The 23,638-nt window shown below is 50.7% G+C and overlaps 1 protein-coding gene across 2 annotated transcripts; it reads right to left on the reverse strand.

Annotated features, from left to right (window-relative positions):
* Positions 1-8,436: 8,436 nt before the first annotated feature.
* On the reverse strand, positions 8,437-21,228 carry NECAP2 (NECAP endocytosis associated 2). 2 transcript variants are annotated; one of them, XM_081145235.1, is made up of 8 exons: positions 21,060-21,228; positions 18,426-18,526; positions 16,064-16,168; positions 15,900-15,981; positions 14,893-15,001; positions 12,334-12,511; positions 10,406-10,490; positions 8,437-9,678 (listed from the first exon to the last, which is right to left on the reverse strand). In XM_081145235.1, the coding sequence occupies exons 1-8, from the start codon at positions 21,149-21,151 to the stop codon at positions 9,630-9,632; spliced, it is 801 nt and encodes a 266-aa protein (XP_081001361.1). In that variant the 5' UTR covers positions 21,152-21,228; the 3' UTR covers positions 8,437-9,629. The 2 variants fall into 2 exon arrangements, with proteins under 2 accessions (XP_081001361.1, XP_081001360.1); XM_081145234.1 differs by having other exon boundaries at positions 10,406-10,493; positions 21,060-21,194.
* Positions 21,229-23,638: the final 2,410 nt, after the last annotated feature.

Consider the following 23,638-nt stretch of genomic DNA (forward strand, 5'->3'; position numbering starts at 1 on the left):
TGCTGTGCTGAGCACTGGGCAGCTTAGGCTTAATCCGGTGTCCCCATGTGACCACAGGGGTGGGAGGAGCTGAGGGAGGGGGAGGGGAGGGGAAAGCAGAGGAGGGGCAGAGGGAAACAGAGAGAAGACCTAGGATATGGGGGGAGGGGGTAGAGAGGGGAAGAGGTGGGGAGAGAAAAGGAAGGGAAATAATGGAGAGGGGGAAGGGGAGGGAAGGAAGGGAGGGACCAGAAGCAAAGGACTCCCAATACTCACTCTCACTCTCTCACTCTCTCTCTCTCTCTCTCTCCCCCCCCCCCCATACATACTGCCCACCCTCCCCAACTGCTGGGTCCTAGAGACCTAAAAGCTCAGGGGATGGGGTCAGCAACCCAAAGACAGGACTGGCCAGAGTCTTCCAGCTTGTTAAGAATGTAGAGGGATGGGTGGAAGTAGGTTTACAGTTGTGAGTACAAGAAACACAGAGTTGCCTGTCTGGGTGGCTCAGCTGGTTGGAGCATCATCCTGGGCACCAAAAGGTGGCGGGTTTGATTCCGGTCAGGGCACATACCCAGGTTTTGGGTTCAATCCCCAGTTGGGTCACGGGCAGGAAGCAACCAATCAATGTTTCTCTCTCACAACAATATTTTTCTCTCTCTCTCTCTCTCCCTCCCTCTCTCTGCAATCAATAAAAACATATGTTTTTTTAAAAAAAACCACCAAAACCTCTTATGAGACATTGTTTATCTCCCTGCCTGTCCAACTGGAAGGAAATCATGCTGAGGTCCTGGGGCCAGAGCCACAAGCTGGAAGCGGTCTGGGTCATCATGTAGAAAGCCACCTGCCAAACACCCAACAGGGCTTTTCATGAACAAGAAATAAACTTCAGTTGTATTGAGCCTCGGAGATTTCTGGGTTTCACTATCGGCTACTAATTTCTTAATCACTACACACTGTTAAATAGTGGATAAGTGTTGGCTATGATTCATGTTATCTTACTATCACTAGTACTATTGTCTTCCCAGTACCCAAACTAGAACCCTGTGCCTGGTACACAGGAGACCCTCAGGCGCTGTTTGTAGGTCTAGCGGCAGGAGCCAGCCAAAAAATTCCTCAAAGATTACTCGTCAGTTTCAAGCATACCAGTTGCTCCTGCCCACCCATCCCTTCTTTATTCTCCAGTTGCTGACTAGAAATTATAACAACAAAAATACTGAACCAACCACGAGCCAGGCCCTGTGCCCAAAACTTTGCATCTCTACCTTCTTGGCAGCCCTGTGAAGCGATACTATTCTAACCACTTTACAGATGACAACACTAAGGCTCAGTGAAGTTAAATAACTTGCTCAAAGTCACCCATCCATGAAGGGCTGAAGCCACAGGTAAGACCCAGGTATGCTTGGTTCCAAAGTTTAAAACAAAAACAGCAATGGCTACCATATGAGTGCCTACTGTGTGCCAGGTACCACCCTAGGTCTCTGGTGTGTATTATATAAGCCATCTCTTACTTGGACTGCTGAGATGGCTCCTCATAGGCTCCTTGCTTGCCCTCTTGTCCCCTTTCCCAGTCTATTCTCACATAGTCAGGATCACTTCCCTCTTCTGTTCAACCCCTACCCCACTGGCTCCCCATCCAACTGCCTCCTATCACATTCAAAATAAAATTCAAAGTCCTGCCATAGCAAACAAGGCCTGCCTGATCTGGCCCAGGCCCACCTCTCCCGTATCATCTCCTTCCTTCTCCCCCTTGTGCATCCCATTCCAGCCCTGCTGGCCTTCTTGATTCTTAAACACACCAGACAGGTTCCCACCTCAGGGCCTTTGCACCTGCCATTTCCACTGCCTAGAATGCTCTTCCCTCTTCCTTTTATGGCTGACTCCTGTTCGTCAACCAAATCTTGGCTCAAAAATGTCACCTCTGAGAGAACAAACCCTGACCTCCCAGCTAAAGCAGTCCCTGCCAGTGGTCATTCACTGTTTTCGCCAACACATATGTTGTCTGCTTCCTCCATGGGCAGGGACCAAGTCAGCTTTGTTCACTACAGTTTCCGCAGTGCCTAAAGTCCAAAGCTCTATGAACAGCTGCTGAGCGAATGAATGAATGCTAAGAGACAAATAATAATATAGGAAGTTAAATGGAAAAAAAAAGAAAAGAAAAGAAACAATTCCCCTGGGCTTTGGCAGGATCACACTGGGCAAGTCTTGGCCACAGATAATGTTGCCCACAGCCTGGGATCCAGGAAGGACTTCCAATGAACACATCCAGCACCGGCTGCATCCCAGGAGTTCAGGGTAAAACTGGGCAGCCCCCCCTCCCCCACAGGACTTCTGGATGGGAGGGGTGCCTAGTGTCCAGGGGGGATGCCCATCCCCAGGGCTTGAGAGAGACCAGAGAGGAGGAGCTGAGTCAGAGAAACCCCCAAGATCTAGGGGTTCTGACTCCTGACTGTTAGACAGACATAAGCAGAGCAAGGATGATGGGCCAGGTATAGAAACTCACCAGGGCAGAAAGCCCCGGATGCCTAGCAAGGGGCAAGAAAGCCCTGGATGCCTAGCAAGGGGCAAAACTGGGAAAACAAGAACTTTGTCCCCAGGGTAACCTATCCTCCCTCCCCGCTACCACCCACATATTAGACCCCCTAAGCATTTCTGCCCTAGAGATAACATCATCTAGGCCTCAGTTGTATTTCAGCTCCAGGCCCAGAAAAGCAGCAAAACCAGACAAGTGAGTCCCTGGCTGCCTCAGGACCAGCAACATTGACTAATGATCCCCCCTGGCACCCACCAATCATTGGAGACCACGACCCTGAAAGAGCACACCTGGAGAGCTGATGAATATTCTATTGAGACCCTCCCCTAAGATTTCCACCTGCAAGAGAAGGATAAATATGCTCAGGACAAAGGACCCAGTGCTTGTTGCCCCACCCCCAACCTACCCTCCTGAGGGTAGATGCCGGGGCCATCTACACTCTTCTTCCTCCAAGGCTACCCCATGAGACTTGCAACCAGGGGAGCAATGGGCAGCAGCAGCTCGTCCTTGGCTTACCCCCAACCCTGTCTCCAGGGCCCCCTTTTCACTGACTTCTCAGTGAGCCAGAGCTGCCCAGCCTAGGCTCTCCTGTTGTTTCTTCTATGCTCTTCCTTGTTTCACTGTCCTAAGTGTATTTTTGCTGCCATCATGGACCCAATACCCTTTGACTCAGAGCTGTGTAGCCCTTCCCTTTGGATACCCCCATCCTCCATCCCTTTTTCTTTAAATAAATTCAATTTTTCTTTGTTCACATCAGAGATGGCTGTTTAGCCTGCCCGCACACCACCCACCTTAACCTTTCACTGAGGTCTTTCCTGAACTCTGCTCCTGACTGAGGAGCCCAGTCTATCCTTAACCTCTGGTCTGCTCCTGGTTTATTTATTAAACAACTGCTGTGAGCTCAGCTAAGGAAAATAGGAAATCTCAGACAAAAACTGACAGAAGGTACTCTCATGGAACCCTCCCGGAGTGTCCCATTGGTCCAGACAAGACCTAGCTTCAGAGGCAGCTGGGAAGACTGGCTACCACAGGGTCAGAAATCCGCCCAGAGCACTGTCCTCTTGGGTTTGCACAAAAATCACGAAGGAGCCCATTCAAAATGCCAACCAGAGACTGGCGCGGGGGCGTCGGAGCCCATTCTGAGAAACCCAAGGAGTGGAGGGCCCAAATCCCTGCACAGGCTGTGCCATCTCGGACAACTCAATTGACCGCTCTGGGCCTCAGTTTCCTCATCCCTAAAACGGAGCCACGTTCGCCTCCGAAGATTGCACTGAAGGTGAAATGACATCCCACACGGCGCCCGGCCCACAGGAAGCCGCAGGAAGGGGGCTGCTGTTTGTGTTGACCTTTGGGAAGGGTCTCCTACCGCAGCTCTGCCCCGTGGAGCGAGGAGAAGCCCGGAGCGGTGGGGCGCTCGTGGGGCGCCTGCAGGCCGCTGCGCCCAAGCAGGCCCCTGCCTCTTCCCGCCCACCCCGGCCCCGAGGCCCGGGCAGGACTGGAACCGGACGCGGCAGGATGTCCGCAGAGCCCCAGGGCGCGCTCCGCCGGCGGGCTGGCAGCGGCGGGGACAGCGGGCGCGACCCGAGCGCCGCCCGCGCGGGGGACGCGGCTCCAGCCCGCCTGTGCGCGCGCTCGCCTTCCCGCCCGGCGCGCGCCGCAACCTCAGCCCCGCGGCCCCGCCCGAGCGCCCCGCGCCCCCGCTCGCGGGAGCACACGCCGCGTGCCCGCGACTCCGGCCCGCGGGAGCGCGCGCCGCCGGCCTCCTACCTTCGCGCGTCGCCGCCGCCACCGCGGTGTCCGAGCGGGTCGGGCCGGGCGGGGGCAGGGGGCGGAGCCTGCTCCCGACCCGCCCGCCTCCCCGCCTCCCCGGGGCAGAGGGCGCGCCCTGGGGCGGGGCGGGACCCTGCAGGTCCTTGTGGCGCTTACTTTGCACGGGCACTGGTTGAGGGCTTCTCCTCGATCTCAGTTACTGCTTCCCACAACCCAGCAAACAGGGACTATTAGCCTCGTTTTGCATAAGCGGGAAACTGAAGATGAAGCAATCGTGCCAGGTCTCGCAGCTGCAGATGCAGAGCAGAATCGGAACCCAGAACGGCTGCAGTTCCACTGGGGCTCGGCGTGCTTCCTGGCCTTAAAGGCCTTCAACTCCTAAATTCTGGCCTCGGCCCGTCGCCCAGCTAGCCTGGGGGAGCACTCGCCCGCCCCCTTGGAGCCAGTGTAGCAATACCGAGGCTTCAGTATTGACCTGTAGGTGAGGTCTTCCGGCCTCAGTTTATCTATCTGTGAAATGGTGGAACACCGTCTGCTGTCCAGTCCTTCTCACAAGCTCATGCGCCTCCCCCGGCTGGGATGGGATAAACGCAAAGCGGAAACCCTGCGTTAGAGACACATCGGGGATGTCGTTTCTATTGTAAGGATACCTTAGGCTCCACCGGCCTCCCTCTGTTCTTGAAGGCAAATCATCCATGTCAAAGGGGTAAGCTGGTCTGAGTCTCCAGGGCTGAGGGAGGGGTGTGCTTTGTTTGAAAAAGCATGTTGAGTTTTATGATTTTTATATTTGGAAAACAGTTAATATCTATAAAGAACAGCAGCAGGCCATGCTCTTTCCTATACACCATGCTGCGTCACTTGAGATTTTGGAATGGCAGCAGATACAGCTCCTCTCTCCTTGTCCCTTACCTCCAGAGCCCAAGAAGCCTCCTGCAGGGAAGAAGATACTTTCACCTCCTCTGGAGGCCTCTGGCTCCCTACTCTGTGAGGAAGCTGGGTCCCCTGCTGTGCTGACTCAGTGGCTCAGCTCAGCCCAGCCTGCCCTATGGTCATTCAAATCCCCAGGACTGCAGCCTGCCAGTCATCCTGCCCCATAACTAAGTGGTGTCCAGTCCAGCGACCCCAAGTCCAACTACCAGAAGGGAGTTGTGCTAGGTGTTCATCTGCTCACTGAAGAGGGTTCTAAATCTGCAATTTGAGTAACTGGGAAACAAGTGACAGAGTTACCTCCCCCAAGTTGCTAGGGCCAAGAGCCTGCCTAATCCCGGTGCCAGGCTGGGATTGGACTCTGCCCACCATCAGCAAATCACATTAACCAGGAGGCTTAGATTTGGGTGTTCCAGTTAACTGGATTTGATGGATATCTTTTTTATTTTGTGGTTTTTGAGAGAGACAGAGACACAGACATCTATTTGTTGCTCTACTTATTTATGCATTTATTGGTTGATTTTTGTATGTGCTCTTACCAGAGATCAAACCTGCAACCCTGGCTTATAGGGACAATGCTCTAACCAACTGAGCTACCAGGCCAGGGCGGTGTGCCGCAGAATTTTAGTAATTAGTTTATGTGTGCTGTGAAGTGAAAAAGGTTGAGAATCACTGACTTATGGAATAAAGCCCCCTCCTTGGCCTGTCATTCAGCACCTGCCATCCTATGGCTTTTTTAAAAAAACATATCTTTATTGATTTGAGAAAAAGGGAGAGGGAGTTGAAACATCAATGATGAGTCGCTAATCAGCTGCCTCCTGCACGCCCCCAACTGGGGTTCGAGCCCGAAACCTGGGCATATGCCCTGACCAGGAATCGAACCATGATCTCCTGGATCCTAGGTGGATGCTCAACCACTGAGCCATGCCTGGCAGGGCCATACTATGGCTTCCTTAATCCATGTGAAGGGAATGGGAACTTTCATGTATCAAGCATGGTCTTATGTGCCAGCCCTGTGGGCAGCACTGCTCAAGCAGATCAACTTGATTAGGAGCATCGATGCTGGAGCCAGACTGTTTGGGTTCCAATCCCACCTTTGTCACTCAGCAACTATGCGACTTTGGGCAAATTACATAATCTTACCTTACCTTAGTCTCATCATTTGTAAAACTGGGATGATGAAATGAGTTTTATGTTGAGTGCACAGAACAGAGCCTAGCACAGAGTAAGCATTACATAATAGCTACTATCATATCAACATAAAGGGGAAAGTAAGGCCCAAGTGAGCATGTTAAGTGACCTCCCAAGGTCATACAGCCATTAAATCTGTCCAGATTCCTTTCTCACACTGACTTCTACCTCAAATACCCTTCACTCACCTCTCCTATCGGTTATCTACTGCTGCAGAACAATACTACCACAAACTTAGCTTAAGTCAACTCACTCAGCCCAGCTGGCGTGGCTCAGAGGTTGCGCATCGACCTATGAACCAGGAGATCTCCATTTAATTTCCAGTCAGGGCACACGCCCAGGTCTCGTGCTCAATCCCCGGTATCCCCAGTAGGGGGTGTGCAGGAGGCAGCCCATCAATGACTCTCATCACTGATGTTTCTCTCTCTCCCTCTCCCTTCCTCTCTCTGAAAAAAGAAAAACAAAACAAAACCCAACTCACTTACTGTTTCTATGGCTTAGGATGCTGGGCTCAGCTTAGCTGGAGTCACTGCACAGCTGCAATCAAGGTGTTGGGGCTCATCTGAAGGATCAGCAGGGGAAGGATCAGTTTCAAGCTAACATGCTTTGGCAGCGTTTGCTTCCTTGCTGACCGCTGGACTAAGAGCTTCAGCTTCTGGTTGTCTGTCTGCCTGCTCTTGTCACTGACCTTCCAACTAAAGCAGCTCACACAACATAGCAGCTTGCTTCTTTAAAAACAGATGTTATAATCTCGTGTAATCTAATCATGGAAGCAACATCTAGTCCTCTTTGCCTTGTTCTATTGGTTAGAAGTCACAGGTCTAGCCTACACTCAAAGCTTACACAAAGGTGTGACCACCAGGAGGTGGGGATGGTGAGGGCCACCGAGAGTCTGCCTGCCACACCTCTGTGTATCCAAACCTTCCCACTGTATAGAGAACAGCTCAGGCCTCACAACCCTCAAACCAGTGCTCACCTCCTACCACCATTTTAGCCACTCCCCCCACCAATTTGGAAACCGCCATCAGGGGTATCATTGAAGAGATGCTGGATTCGGTATGGGGGTGTTTCCTGGGGATCTTGGTCCAGTAACAGTTTTTTGCACTTGGGATTCATTGGTGATGGAGAGCCCCAAACTGTGCCTTGCCCCCCACATACTCCTCAAGGTGCTTCTCAGGTTTGATTCTTAATAACTGTTTCTTCTCAGCTGACTCACCATTACCATAATGAGTAATGATACTGGGGATATTACCTGATTAAGGTCCAACTACAGGTTGCGCACCTGCTAGCACTTTATATGCCTCATCTGAGTGACACTTAGGTCAAGGAAGGAGCCTGTGGTCACACATCTAACCAGAAGACAGCCTAGCCCCAAAGCCCAGGTCTGTCTCCAGAACCAAGTGCTTACCTTCCATGGCATGTGCTTCTAATGAAGGGACTCCTCTAGGTCTAAACTTCCTTATTCTCAGCCTCCAAGCACTCCAAAGGATGGGACGTAATGGGAAAGAGACATAAAAGCTTTCCCTCCCGAGAATCCTATGATGCAATTTCCTTACCTTTACTCAAAGGGCACAAGGACCCTCAATTCTAATTTTCTTTGCCCTCTCTCTCCTGAGTGGCTATTTCCATAATTGAAAATAAAAACTACACTTTTCTTACAGAATCCTCAGGCGAAGTGCTGTGGACTTCTTAAATTATATTTTTTGGCCTCCATGTGCCTGTATGCCCTTAGTATTTAGGGAGATGCTTCCACGGGGAGGGATTGGTGGAGCAGGGGTCCTCTCCCACATTAGAAGGCAAGACGACCAGAATGTTCCAGAATGGCAAAGACTGTACTCCTCTAGGTGCATAGGAGAGAAGTGACTGGTTGCCTTAGGGCAACAGGGTCAATTTCTCTCGTTTTGGCCAACCTGACACCCTGGCCCAGACTTTAAATCTGTACATGTGATCGATGGTGAGAGGTGGCTATGAGCTAGCTGTAGCATCCTGGATGGTTTATGGGCCATGCCACCAAAAACAGGTTTGTCTTTGACATACACTGACAGAAGTAAAAATATTTATTTTTTTATCTTAGAAATCTGGTCCCACAAAACGGCCAATACTTTTTTCAGTTCATAATCTTGACCCTTCAAAAAAGAAATCTTTCAATTAAGAGGTAAAGTATGTTGATAAAAGCAATTTTAGAGGTTGCTCAGATAAAATTATTTCTTATAAACCAGCAATACAGGCAACCCTAGAGTTCAGGCAGAGCTCTCTGTCAGTCATGTACAGTCCATGAAGGAAAAAAGAGGCTGTCTGCAAACAAGGCCCTTCAGAAACCAAGGAAACTCCAGTCCACCAGGAACTGTACCATGAGCCTGTGAACCCACAGAGCAGCCAGTGGACAGGAAGGCCGAACCCCCCACCTCCAAGAGAGCACCTTCCACTTTCCTGCCCAAACGCTGTTCCACCCGGCTTCCAGCGCCTGCCGTGGCCCTGCATGGCCTACCTTGCCTGGAAGACATGGAAACCAGGCCATGTAGCTGGATGAAAGCCGCTGCCCGCAGCTCAGAGCAGTGCCTGCGGCCAGAAGTGAGGACAGCTTTCAGAGGCCCTGCTGGGACATATCGCAGGAACAGTCTCTTTTGCAAAGATAACAAGTTAGTGCAGATCAGCACATGAGCAAAGCATATTAAAAATTTTAGAAAGCTGGTTAACACTCTCAATTTCCCTTCTGATTGTCTGTTCAAGCTGCAGCCTATAAACCTGCTAGAAGTCGGGAAGGAAGCCCTCCTCGAAGGTGCCTTGCCGGAGTAGCTGTAGCCAGTGGGAGTGCAGAAAGCTCCCCTTGCACACAGCGATCCCATGACGCCTGTAATCCCCGAGAAGGGCTGATGTGAATCCAGGCAGCACACTCAACCCCTTCTTTTGCTTTTGGGGGCCTGTGTTTATTATGGGTCACTGTGATGGAAGAAGTAGTCTCAGAGTCTCTCTCACGTCAAGAGGATAGACAGGGACAGGGATCCTGGAGCTTTTCCTCTCCTGTGTTTGGTTGCACACTTGAGTCCCAGGAAACAGTGTGACATGCCCCTTGACTGCCTAGCATGCCCCATCCGTGGAGTCAGGCAAGGAGAGGAGCAAGTCATGCCCGGAACAGGCACAGGCTGGCCAGGGGCACTCCGACCTCCTTCCTTCGGCCCAGGAGAGGCCGCTCCTTTCCAGAAGTTGTATGAGAATAAGAGTTGTGCTCAGGTCAGAACTGGACCCAGTCTGTGCCTGGCTGAGTCTGGCTGGAAGTTGCCCTGTAAGGGGAAGACAGGGAGGGGTGGGAGGGTTTAGATGTTTGAAGATACAGAGCAGATGAAAGGTGGTTTCTCTCTGGACAAAAAGAACTCCAAGAAGTCAGCCCCTGAATATTCTAGAGCAGAGGCCAGCAAACTATAGCGCAGGGACCAAATCTAACCCCCTTTAATTACAAAGTTTTATTGGTATTACAGCCATGTCCATTCATTTACACATTGTCTGTGGCTGCTTTTGAGCTGCAAGACCTGAACTGAGTAGTTGGAGCAGAATCCATATGGCCTGCAAAGGCTAAACTATTTGCTATCTGGTCCTTCATAGAAATGTGTGCTGACTCCTGTCCTACAGCCTGTCCACATAAACAATGACGCAGTAGGATTTGAGCATCCTGACCCCAGGTAAAGGCTTAAAATTTTATGGGTCAGAGAAGGCAAGAGACCTTGCCTCAGGTCCCATAAGGATGGGCCAAGGTTAGAACCCAGGTTAACTCTCAGTCCAGTGTTCTGGAGTAGCTGGGGGCAGGGGGGGAGAAGGAGGTACTGGGGACAAGCCACAGCACTTGGTGAGGTGGTTTAAAGGCCAGAAAGAGTTGCACAAAGTGGCTCCAGCCCACCTAGCAGTGGAGAGCAACCAAAAGCCTTCATGGAGAGAAATGCACCACCCAAGCAGGTGTTCTGGGGGTCTGTCCCCTGGCCCAAGCCCCACCACAGAGAATGTGACTGTCCTCACCCTGTGGATTTTGCGAAGTCTCCCCAGATGTCGGCGCTGGCAGCAGTGGCAGGTGTGGGCTGTGGCCAGGACACAGTGGCACCTCCTACTGATGTCCCCAAGTCCGATGGGTAGGAAGAAAAGAGGAGACAGGAGTCAGAGATCTTTTTGGTTGTCTCAATGACCCTGATATCAGTCTTATAATTCCAGGTGGCTGAGAAAGACACACGCAGAGACGTGCTTTTGGGCAACATAACACCACAAGTTGCCACATTTCTACCATCTTCTCCCGAGCCCTTGAGGGCTCCTGGAGAAAAAGCAGAAAGCTACCACCTACAAGGTGGAGGGGAGGGGGCTAGTGAAGGGTGGGCCACAAACCATCTGTCATGCATGTCTGAAGCTGACCCTGCTATTAACGGTTTTTGTTGAAAATCTGTTTAAAATTTACCATCTCCTGCCCTGGCTTCTTGAATGGAAAATGCCCACTCAAACTGCAAGGTCATCTTCATATAAAGCCCTCAGTCCAGTGTCCACATCAACCAGCTAAGAACACTGTGTGTCAGACACGCGCGAAGTCCCGGAAGCCAAGCTGGCTAGGGGCGCAGTCCAGGAGAGGCACCGCAGAAGCCGCTGTCTGAACCTCTTCACTGAGGCAGGTGGCATGATGGGGCCTCAGTGCCTGCTTCTGTGCTGTCCGGGCACCTCCCCAGACAGTGCTGCCAACAGTCCCTTCTGAAGTCCCAACTGTCCCTGTGCCTGCCACCCTCCTCTGCCTTCCTACCAATTTGTTATTTCTAATCTGCTCTGGGCTGGGAGACCAGATAAAACTCAGGCCCTTGTCAGTTTAGTTTTACAGTTCACATGCTTAACAGCCATTATCTCAATGGAACCTCACCACAGTGCCTGGGGGAGGACATGCCAGCACCTGCTGTGTGACTTTATGCAGGTCACTAACTCTCAGTTTCCTTATGTCTAAAATGGAGACAAGAACAGTGACTACTTCAGAGGACTGTTTGAAGATTAAATAAATTAATTTAAATGGAATGCTTCGAACAGGCCCAGCACACAGTGACGATAATGATGACAATGTTAATAAAATGAGGGCTAACGAATGTGAGAACTTACAATGTTCATAAGGGCTATACATGGACTATCACATTTGATCCCTACAAAAGACCTATACTGTAGGCATCATTACTACCCTATCCTACAGAGGAGAAAGCTGAGGCACAGAGAAGTGGCAATTTTTTGAATATCACACTCCTGGTAAGCTAGAATGTGAACTCAGCCAGTCTGTTTTTGGAGCATATGGTAAATAAATGTCAGCTAATCATGACTCTTATTACCCAACACCATTTACTTTGTAGACATGCTAACTGCCTTTCCTTCACATTAGCACATAAGTCCTTGAGAGCAGGGACTTGGTGTTATACTGACAGTATCCCCAAGGCCTAAAATGCTACCTGGCACATAGCAGGTCCTTCATATTATCTGTTAAAAATGCACCAGCAACCAAGGGAAAGCCTAAGACAGTGGCTCTCAGACCTTAGTGCACGTACAAATAATGTTTAGAACACAGACTCCTGGCCCCATCCCAAGCAATGTCCAGGTAGATGTCCTGTGACCTCACTGAGAGCCAATGTTTAAAGAATAATTCCTGGGTAGGGTGGGGTGGGGTGGGGGGCTCGCTGCCTGCTGCTCCCGCCACTCCTCTAGGCTGGGTGTTCCCCACAGGGCTGAAGTTTGAAGCCTGACCTCTAGAGAGAGGAACCCTTTACCCAGTGTGGGCAGGATCAGCTCTGCTGGGCTCATCTTCCAGTTGGTCACATATAGCTACTAAATGACAGATAAATGAGTGAAGGAGGGAAAGCCATGGGCCCTAGCTGCCGGTAGGAAGAGGAGCTCACAGGTACAGACCTGGCAGCAGGTTGTCACCCCCAAGCACTGACCTGAACTGGGAGCAACTGTTGGCTGGGCAAGGGATCCCCCTACAGACAACTGCTCCCCAGGGGGAGGGATGAGGGTGGAGGTTTTCGCCCCTGGGGGTGGGGGGAGCAGGCTCAGTCCTCCTGTGCTGGCAGGCCGGGCTCGCGGAGTCCCGGCTGCTCCTTCCTTCTTCTTCATGTTCTAGAGAGAGGAGAGAAATGTGAACCAGTCAGCACTGCTATCGGAAAACCCCACAGGAGGGCCAAGGTGACCCCCAGGACAGAGGGTCAAGACCTGTCCAACACTTTCCTTGTTACAAGATGTATTCAATGTGTCACAATTCTGAAACTATCACAAACACATTTAATTGTAAAACCCAGCACCCAAATCTAATAATCATCAGGGAAAGGCAAATCAAACCTACCATGGTACACCATTACGTACCCACCAGAATGGCTAAAACAGAGAACAGCAAGTGCTGACAAGGGTATGGAGCAACTAGAACACTCATACACTGCTGGTGGAAGTGTCAGGTGGGTACACACCTCTGAAAAACTGGACATCTGACCTGATGGCCCTGCAATTCCCCTCCTAGATACAGACCCAACAGAAATGCACACATCTGGCTCTGGCTGGGTAGCTGAGTTGGTTAGAGCGTTGTCCTGATACGCCAAGGTTGTGGGTTTGATCCTCAGTCAGGGCACATATAAGAATCAACCAGTGAATGCATAAATAAGTGGAACAACAAATCAGTGTTTCTCTCTCTCTCTCCCTCTTCCTCTCTTTCTCTAAAATCAACAAATACAAAAAAAGAAAAACAAGAAAGAGATGTACACATCTACGCACTGAAAGACATGCACTCGAAGATTCTCAGCAGTACTACTTGTAACAGCCCCATACTGGAAACTACCAGAATGTTCACCATCAGTTAAATGGGTAAATCACTGGATACATTCTCACAATGGGATATGCCACCACAATGAGAATGAGTCATGCGACAGTGTCGAGGCTCTCACAATACCACATCAGTAAAAGAAAGAAGTCACACACAAAGGAGTACAAAGTGTATGATTCAATGAATAAAAGTTGAAAACAAAATCTAGGGCATTCAGTCAGGATAGTGGTTACTTGAGGTAGGTAGTTACTAGGAGGGAGCAGCAGAGGGGCCTTCCAGGGTGCTGATAACCTGCTTCTTGATCTGGGGGCTGGTCTGTGTGGGTAAATTCAGTTTTTAAAAATTCACTAAGTTCTGCATTTACAATTTGTGCACTTTTCTGTATGCATATACTTCAATAAAACATTTTTTAAAAAAATACAGAAAAAACAAAAACCTGAGCACCAAGCATGAGCCAGAAACCAGCATGAGTTACAAAGATGAAGATGACCTGGATCCCTACTTGTAAGGAAAGCAGCGGCTTAATCAAATGCTAAAGCCACAGCCCCAACTCAAAAGCCCTCAAAGAGCTCAGTGTAAGTCCAACTATGCCAGTTTTCTTGTTCTATGACCCTGGGCAAGTCCTGTAACCTCTCCAAGCCTCAATTTCCTTGCCTGTAAAAGGGGAGAATGTTTAATTCATGTGAGAAAGTGCCGGAAAACACTACCTGGCACACAGCTGCTCAGTAAATGTTAGTTTCCTCCCAGCAAGAGAAAGAATCACATCCCAACCAGTCCACTGGATTTGACCTGCATTTTCTCTTAAGGGCCAGATGGCCAACTTCAAGGTCCCAAATCATCACTAGCACGAAGCAGAAAAGAGGAGAAAGAGATAGTAAGTAAAGAGGAAGAGTATTATTTTAGGGTTAAAAAGTTTCTTCAAAATCAAATCCATTTGGTCCTTGGTTCCCCCAAATCATTCCAACGCCACCCCTGTTGCAGATCAAGGCCAAGTCTTGGCAACCTAGTCAGTCCAGCCTGTTCCTCTTCTTGACAAAAGCTAAGGGGGAAAAGCCAGATGCAGGGCAGCTTAGGACAAAGACACAGGGAGCCAGACCACCACCAGCAGAAGGTGCTCATGACTCCTCGTGCCCATCTTGATGCCTCCCTGCCCACAGCACCCCCAAAGCTTCCTTACTCAAGGTGCAAGGCCAAGCTGCAGCTTGGAACAGGCACACTGACACACACTCTAACAGCCAGGACAAAATTGCCAGCTCTGGTAACAAGTGACTGAAGTTCCTCTTCAATTCAAAGGCTTTGCACATGCTGTGCCCTCTGCTTCAACCACCCTTTGACCCTTCCTCCCTCTTTACAGGCCGCTTCTTCCAGGAAGCCTTCCTTGAATCACCTAACTCTGGGCTATATGCCTTTTCTCTAGGAACTCACAGCACTGAGGACATCCCTACATCATAGAACCTCTCCTGCCATGCTGTAATCACATCGTGACTTGCCCATCTTGGCTCCACTCTGAGAGGACAGCAGTGCCCTTTCATGTAGTTCCTGGAACAAGGTAGCTGGTCAATAAACATCTGCTGAGCTGAGAGAACTGAATTGTGAGAAAGAACGATGGGCTCTGGGCTGGGCTTGATGTGGTGGCCACAAGTATCATCTGATCATGGCCAATACAGTCAAGAAGGGTGGGACTCACCGCAATGTTGAGCTTGATGGTCTGACCCTCCTTGAAGCCTAGGTCCAATTTGGGGCCTTGGTCTGGGTTCTGGGCTTGTTTTGCAAATTCGCACTGCTGTTTCACCCACCTGGGGAGAGGAAGACCAAGGTGAAGAAACCAGTTGCCCTCCAGTCACACACTCACTTCACTACCTGTCATCAGTCCAGGACGAGGCTTTTATTTCAGCAGGTGGTAGAGAAGCGCAGACTTGGGAGTTAGGCCTGAATTCAAATCCTGTCTCTGACACTTAAGAAGCTGCATGCGTTATCAGTTTCCACATCAGCAAAATGGGTTGACCAGTCTATAAGTCTTAAAGCGAGCTATGGAAATTCAATAGGCTCACCTATGTGGAGGGTCCTAATGCGGGTCTTCACTAAATCTGAGAACTTGGCCTTCTACTCCCAGCACTTGGCATGAGAACTAAGGTAAGAATTCCATCCCTAACCCCCACCCCAGGGTGCATGAAGTAGATGGTAGGACAAAACAGATGCTAGGAAGGAGAGAACAACACAAAGGTCCCCCACCTTCCATAAAACACCCATCCAGTAGCCACCCGGTGCAAGGGCACCAGCACAGGCAAGAGCCAGAGAGGCCTCCATGTGAATGGCCACGTCTTCCCCACTTGCCGGAAGCCAGAGGTGGAGGCTTGCAGATGGCAGGGAGCAGTCTTTCCTGCCCTGCCTTTTAGCTCAGAAAGGACCACCAGGGCATCTCCTGGGTGGCCTGGGAAACCAAGCACCACTTACTACATCACAGAGGAACAGGCCCAGAAAAGCCACAGAAGCCTGACAAGGACTCTGGCTGCTCAGGGGCTGGTAAGGGAAGAAAGGTGACCCTTCAAAGTCTGGGCTAGCTGAATGGGGTAGCAGAGATGGGCTTCAAGAAAAGGACATGACTTCAAAGCAGAGACGAGGCTTGGCAGAATGCAGAGAAGCCAGCCTGTCCTAAAAGAGGGGGCATGAGCACATGTGTCTGGAACCACTCACTTGAAATGGTCCTGCAATGCAACATTGAAGTCAAAGGCATCACCTCGGTCCCCAAAGCCAAGTCCAATAAACGCCCGTCGTCCTAGAGGATAACACATGATCAGTCCCACTTAGAGGCAGAGGAAACTTTCTCACAAGGAGGAAGCACCAAAGCCCCCGCATACCATTTTCATCTTCGATGCGGATAACGAAGTACCTGCTGGAATCCGTCACGCTCTCCACGGCTGTGCCAGGAAACTGATCCACTGGGGCCTGAGCAAAGAGCTCCCCTGAAAGCACAAGACAGGGTGAGCCCTGAGCCCACTCTAGCCTGATGTTTCTACCATCTTACTGGGGCCTTTTACCCATGAGGCAGATGGGCAAACCCTACTCTGGGATTCAAATCAAATCCATTCTGGTTGAAGGGAAGACACAGGAATATAACCAACGCAACGTTTCAGTCAGAGGTGGCTTAGTTTTAGTATTTTTCATTTAACTGCCAAACACTTGAAAATCAAATTACACATAAAATAATCCAATTTCTGGCTTCTCTTAAAATCAAAGCTGTACAATGCTGGGCCTCCATTCCTACAGAATGATGGGCTGGAGCTGCTGGCCACCCATTCCATCTGCCTCACCCACTTACATTACTTGCCTACACCCTGAGGGCCCTGGAGCAGGCGGGCCTGGTCCAGGTATATCACAGCTTCAGAAAAGACTTGGTACCTGAGGCAGGACTGTAGAGCAGCCAGTGAACCCAGTGGAAAGGAGGGAGAAAGTTTTTGCACCCACAGAAGAATCTGAAGCAGACTGATTTAATCTCAGAGAAGAGCAAGAGTGATTGGTTTTAAAAGGAGTCCTTGTGAAATGCAGCCTCTTGTCAACTATGCTCTCCAGGGTGCAGTGCGACACATAGCTTTTGTGAGGATTTGTGACTGGCATCACTTCCTCATGTGCTGATCTTTGTTGGTGCTTTAAGTATTTAACCAAATATTTTCTACTGAAACCTGTGGTTTAGCGGTGACTGAGCTGAATCATAATCCGTGGGCCTACAGTCTGTAGCTTCTTGTTAATTTCTCTGCCCCTCCCCTAGTTTGGTACCTAGGGATCCGGGACTCACCTGGATGTCTTCAACCTGCAACAGTGGTTCTCGATCAGGTATGATTTTACTACCCCCTCCCGCAAGGGACATCTGGCAATGTCTGAAGATATTTTTGGTTGTCACAACTTGGAGGATGGGGGGCTACTGGCATCTAGTAGGTAGAGGCCAAGGATGTTGCTAAATATCTTAAATTTGACTTGACAGCCCACAACACTCACCTGGCCCCAAATATCACTAGTGCTGAGGCTGAGAATCCTTGGCCTAGAGTGATTGGAAAGTGAGAGTCATACATGACCCAGTGGGCATGACCCCAAACTAAGAGCATCCTGGGCGAGGCTCAGCCCTGAGCAGTGGCTGGCTGCTACAGTAGGTGGTTACCGTAAAGTCAGTTCCCAAGGCCGCCAGAAAACAGGTGTTGCCGTTCCCTTGTGACACTACCTGGGACATCCCAGCAAACCTCACAGAGTTCTCTGGCCTCACCATGGCAGCTGTCTCTTCTAACTCCTCTGCAGACAATACTCACCCTGCCAACCCCATGCTCCAGAACAAATCAATGCTTTGGGTCACCTTGTAGTTCACAAAGCAATTCTGGATGAGTTTCCAACAACCTGGTGAAGTAGGAACTAATGTGATCCCTATTTCAACAAAAAGGAGGCCAAGGCACCAGAGGTTATGTAACTCATTCAAGGTCCCACAGCTCAGACACAAATGACACAGTGCTGAGAATTCATTTGCCTATGAATCTTTGCTCTTTGTTCTACTCCATGAAGGAAAATTTCTACATATTAGAAAAATAGATGACCAAATGCCAAGGCACCTGACCAAGCAGGCACTGTGCCTGATCCCTGCTCTGGGGGCTGGGCTATTCCAGGCCATGCTGCCCTCCACAGCCTACCCAGAGGGACTGGTGGCACAGGACTTCCAGAGAGATTTCCCCAAAAGTGCCCTTTGCCAGCTTACCCCACCACCACCCAGCCTGGCTTCTCCTCTCACCACAGAAAGAGCTAAGGAGACAGTTTCCAGCTCTTTCAGTTAATGGGTGTGGTCAGTCTGGGGAGTTACCATTTAGTTGATCAACAGAATCCCTAAGAACCTGAGCTAGGCGGCAGAGGGCTGTGCGTCTTCACTCAGCTTATCTCAAGGCAACCTCTGGGGCTTCTCACTTGGGACCAACCTATAGGTCTCCTCTCCTTGGCCTCCAAAATTAGCTTCTTCTTAAGTACCCCCCCAAACAGATGCTTGGCAAGAAATATTCCCTTAATACTTATGGACATTGGTTACTAAAATTAAAGGTGGGGAAATGGAGGCTTAAAGGTACACGAAGGTCTTTGATTTCCAGGACAGGTTCCCATGACCCCAGAGTGGCCCAATCAGGCCCGGGCTGCCTTTCCCTTCAGAATGGGAGGCCAGCATCTCAGCCCCAAGCAGGCCTCCCTTGTCTTTACCTGAGGTCCTGTCCTCCAGCTTGATGTAGGCCACCTGCCCTTTTGCAGTGATCCGCAGCCGGCCACTCCATGATGGCTGGTCCAGCTGCCACTCCGCAGCCCTAAGGGGACAAAAACCACTGAGCCTCTCACTCCATTACTCCAATGCTGGGGGTGGGGACAGGAAGGGCACGTAGGCTGCTTGCTCTAGACCAGGGGGGTTGGCAAACTTTCTGTAAAAAGTGTCACACGACCTCTGTCATGACTACTGACTCTGTGATTTACCAGTGAGGGCAGTCCTACCTGTACATGAGTGTATTGGTGCTTTAAGGGTTGTAACCAAATGGTCTGAGTGTGGCTGTATTTCAGTGAAACTTTGTTAACATCGAAATCTGAATTTCATATAATTTTCACATCATGAAATAGTCTTCTTTAAAAAATTCCACAACTATTTAAAAATGTAAAAACCATTCTTAGCTTGTGAGCCATACAAAAACGCAGTGGTTCACAGTTGGCCAACCTCAGTTCTAGGTTATAGAGACCTTCTCTGAAGTAGGACTCCCAGTTTTCTTTCTGTAGAGGAAGTGGCTCCTGGGACCTGTTTGTTTAGGACATTGCTAGGCAGCGGTGGCCAGAGTGACCATTTGGGACCACTGAGATCAACTTGGAGGAAAACTAGAGAGGGGAGCAATCCTTAGTCGAGAGCAAGAGCACACATGAGGAAAGTGAATGGGTGCTGGAGAAACATATGCTCAAAGGCATCCTAGGCAGAAAGAAACCCAGGAAACCATGGACCTATCACAAACTTTTAAGCATTAAGTTCACATTTTAGTTCTAAGAAGCTCAGTAAAACCCCCAAATAGCAAGAACCTTGGGTGTTTCCACAATACTTTCCTTGGAAATCCCTAAGCATATGCCAGGACTCTGAGAGGCACCATAACTGTGGACACAGGTTCTTTGGAAGGCCATACATATGCAGACTCTCAATTCACAAGTCAGCAGACTTAGTTTCAGTTCCTCTTACTAGGGCAGCAGGCCTTAGATTCAGGCTAAGCAGAGCTCTGAAGTTGAAGGGCAAAGGCCGGCACTTTCCTCTATGCCAAATCAGCCAGCCCTGACACTTGGTATCCTCACTTTCTAGGGGTCCAAGGAGGGCCAAACCTAGCCTACTGAAGGGGATGGGGTCGACGACCATCCCTGGTTTGGTGGCCCATCTCCAGTCTGATGAGAGAAAGCAAATGTGTTTTTGTTCCTGGAACTATTGGTGCTTCCTTTTTAATCTTTTCTGTTAATCCTCACCCAAGGATATTTTTTCCGTTGATTTTTTAGAGTGGAAGGGGGGGAGGAAGGGAAGGAAGGGGGAAGGGAGGGAGAAAAAGGGGCAGAGAGGGGGGTGGGAAAGAGAGACAGAACATGGATGAGAGAGAGACACATCGACTGGCTGCCTTCCGAATGTGCCCCAACTGGGGCTGGGGATCAACCTCCAACCCAGGTACGTGCCCTTGACTGGGAACTGAACCTGGGACCCTTCCGTGTGCAGGCGGATGCTCTAACCACTGAGCAACACTGGCCAGGGCCCTATTGTTGTTTTCATACTACTTTAAAGTTATGTCACGGGTGTAGCAGGTGTTCAATAAAATATCTGTTCACTACAAAATCGGCTATGAGCCAGTGTTAACACAACAGGAAATTAACAAGAAGCCGGATCTGTCAACATTCCATCATTCTTGTGGCCAGGGGCCAATCCTGAATTCCGTATTTCTAAATAACTTGGACAAACACTGCCTTCAAGAGCCACCCCTCCCAGCGCCCCCCCCGACCCCCCCCACCCGCCCCCACCCCACCCCACCCCACCCCCTCAAGTGGCACAAAATAGCCATAGGCCGGGTTGTCTGTTATCACGTACATCTTTTTTTTTCTTTTAATATTTTTCGTCTTCTTTTGATAGGTAATACATACACATGACAACAATGCAAACAGTACAAAAAGGTATACAGTAAAAGGAAGTCCCTTTCAACGGCCCACCCCCACACCCAGTGCCCGTCCCGTGCCCCTGTCGCGGGGCAGCTCCCTTCCAGATACTCTACAAATGTGTGTTCATTCGTCTCAAGAACATTTCACCAGAGAAGCGCGGCCGGGTCCTGCCAACTGCCACAGGCAGTGAGAAGAGCGAAGCCCCCGCACGGGGAGCGGGGCCGGGAGGGGTCCCTGGGCTTCCGCCACCAGCTTAAGGCGACCCGGGACCGGTCCTACTCGCCGGTTCTGGGCTCCCTTCCTTCCTCTCCAGGATTTCCGCCTGGGAAAGGTCCCCTCCCCCTTAAGGCTTTTCAGGGACCCCTTCCAAGGCCATCTTTTGAAAGAAAAAAGTCTGTGACACCACGACTCCCGACCGCTTTTAGAGGACCTGGAAGCCTACCGGGTCCCCAAGCGCGAGACAAGGCTTATAACGCCTTCCTCGCCACTGGGGGCCGGCGCGTCGGACCGAGGCGGCCGAAAGCCTGGGCCTCCAACCGGGGGGCCCCGCAGCATCACCTTAACGTGCCCCCGCCCCCGCCCCTCAACTGGCCCGGGCCGTCCTCCGCTCCCCCAGTGGGCGTGTCGGGCGGCGGGAAGGGGTTTAGTCGGGGTTAGCTTGGCCCGGCGGCGGGCGGTCACCTGTAGCCACGGTTGGTGGCCCTCGGCGGGATGCGGTAGACGTGGACCTCCGGCTTGACACACAGCACCGACTCGTACTCGCCCTCCTCCATCTCGATGCCCGCGGCCCGCCAGACTTCCTGCTCCTTCCCAGCCGGGGGCGGGGGGACCGGAAGCGGCGCGACTCTATGACCCCGCCCCGGTCAGGCTAGAGCGGCGGCTCGCGGGCCTCAGCGCCCGCGCGCCCCCTGCTGGAAGCCCTGGCTCAAGCCATGCGGCGGGCGGACCTGGGGAGAACCAGGGCGCTCTGGGGACTTCACCCTCCCACCAGGCATACAGACTCCACCTTACCTGGCTGTGGGTCATCCCTGTCGCCTCAGCACTTACATCTGCGGCCCAGTTGGCTGAGATTCAAAGCTGTAGCGACTTACACAGCTCGCCCTGAAGACTCTTTCAGCCTTTGCCTCCTCCTTCTGACTCTGACTCGACTGAGGCTTCTCCTGCAGAAATCCTTACCTGACCCACCATCTCAGTGGGGTCCCCCTCCCCAGCCACCCTTATCCTAGCCCAGGGCCTCCTGTGGCTTAGACTCAACAGAGGGCTGTATTCAAAGCAGCAAAGTTTAGAAATACAAGTGTGATCCTGAGTAAAGAAGCCCCATTTAAAGTGGAGCCAGGAGGTGATGGCAAATGGGAAGATGGGCCCTTCTGACGCTCCAGCTCCCCATCCCACCCAGTGGGAATAGAGTGAAGGCCATCTGTGAGAGCTTGGGAGCCTGGCCAGCTCCTCCGTCTAAGTGAGGCCGACCAGAAACTGCGTCTAGCTGTGAGCCTGGATTGTGGGAGCAACAGGGATCAGCTGCCTCCCCCATACCCCCTACCAGGGATCGAGCTCACACTGGGGCATGTGCCCTGACTGGGAATCGAACCAGCAAACCCCAGGTGCATGGGGCGACCCCCAACCAGCTAAGCCGCGCTGGCAGGGCTCCGCCAATGGACTTTCCTTCAGAGCACCCCTTCCCAACTGCCTCCTTTTTCTCTGGAAAGTAAGGTTCTTCTCCTTTGTTTGCTAGACTTGCCTATAGTTTTTTGCTGTAGCATGCTTGTCCTGAATAAACCCTTTTTTTTTTTTTTTTTTTGCTGGTAAGGATAACTGGCTGTTTTATTTTTAAGGTCACCATAAGTAATTTAAAAAGAATCCTGGTCTTAACTTGAATTTCTCACAGAATGTTATAGGGGATATAAGATCTAACCATAGTTAGGTTCTCAAAATCCTTTCCCCTCCTCTGCTACACTCTCATTCATTCCACAAATATTTATTGAGTGCTTACAGTGTGCCAGGTCCAATGTGGGGCACAGATGATCCCAAATCTCCGATTCACTTAATATTCCCAAACTTTCTCCACCCCCTTCTCCCCTCTGCTCTCTCTCTCCTTTTGCTCACTCTGTAAAAGCTCTTTGTTCTAGGAATGATCTAACCTCTTGAATTAAAAAAAATTTTTTTACTATGTTTTTATTGAGAGAGGAAGGGAGAGGGAGAGAGAAACATCAATGATGAGACAGTCATTGATCAGCTGCTTCCTGCACGCCCCCGAATGAAGATCAAGCCTGCAACCTGGGCATGTGCCCTGACCGGGAATAGTACCTCGAGCTCCTGGATCCTAGGTCGATGCTCAACCACTGAGCCACGCCTGGCCAGGCTGAGTCCTTGTTGCCAATTCTCTTGAGTATATATCTAGAAGTAGACTTGCTGGGCTATATGATATTTCTACGTTTAGCTTTTTGAGAAACCATTTTACATTCCCACCAGCAGAGAACACTGGTTTGATGTGCCTCACCAAGGGCGCTTCGCCAGGAAATGCTATTTTTCACTTCCTTTCTAACAGCCATCCAGGAGGGTGTGAAGTTAACCTCTCTTTATGTGAACTGACTTAACTTCTAATTTCAACTCTGCTTACTACCCTAATTCTCTACAGCAAAGAAGTTGAGAAATGACCCAGAAAAATGAGGTTTCTCCCTCCTAGTTCTTTGGTCCTGTCATTTTCTCAGCGTCATGGAGTGGCAAAGACAGAACTCCCCTTAGAAGGTGGAGAGGGAGAGCTATTGAGGGGAGGGGAGGGGAGAGCACACTCCCACATGGACAATCTTATCCCCTCCCATTCTCATCATTGCGCTTGTGTCTGCCTTTCCACTACACTGTGAGCTTCTGGGATGTAGGGCCCTGTCCCTGCCACCTATGGACCCCTGTATTCAGCAGCATGGGCCTGGCACAGAGCGAGTGCTCAGTGAATGAATGAGCAAGTGTGTGCTTGTGCGTGTGCCTGTGTGTGTGCGTGTGCATGTGCGTGTGTGTATACAATTGGCTGCATCCCAAAGCCAAGCGGCAATTTGGGGCTAGGCCACCGTGTGTTCTCTTTCACACCCCGACTTCTTGCATCAGTATGTGCCCAGCACACAGGGAAAAATAGGGTATCCCAGGAGTAAGGCTCCTGGACCCACTGAGTCAGAGAAACTTCCAGCTGCGAGAGTACCTAGATGTAGCTCTTAAGAGCTGAGCTTTGGGGTAATGTCTACCATCAGCACCAAGTTCCCTCGCTTTCA

The sequence above is a fragment of the Miniopterus schreibersii genome (assembly GCF_964146895.1).
Source record: "Miniopterus schreibersii genome assembly, chromosome: 8".
Classification (NCBI taxonomy): domain Eukaryota; kingdom Metazoa; phylum Chordata; class Mammalia; order Chiroptera; family Miniopteridae; genus Miniopterus; species Miniopterus schreibersii.

What these genes read in the sequence shown, in the direction of transcription:
- NECAP2 (XM_081145234.1), bottom strand. Translation starts at nt 21,151, where the DNA reads ATGGAGGAGGGCGAGTACGAGTCGGTGCTGTGTGTCAAGCCGGAGGTC. An exon ending in GCTGGAGGACAGGACCTCAG is followed by an intron (nt 16,169 to 18,425) that starts GTAAAGACAAGG and finishes TTGTGCTTTCAG; the next exon opens with GGGAGCTCTTTGCTCAGGCC. An exon ending in GACTTCGCAAAATCCACAGG is followed by an intron (nt 9,679 to 10,405) that starts GTGAGGACAGTC and finishes TTCCCCTTACAG; the next exon opens with GGCAACTTCCAGCCAGACTC.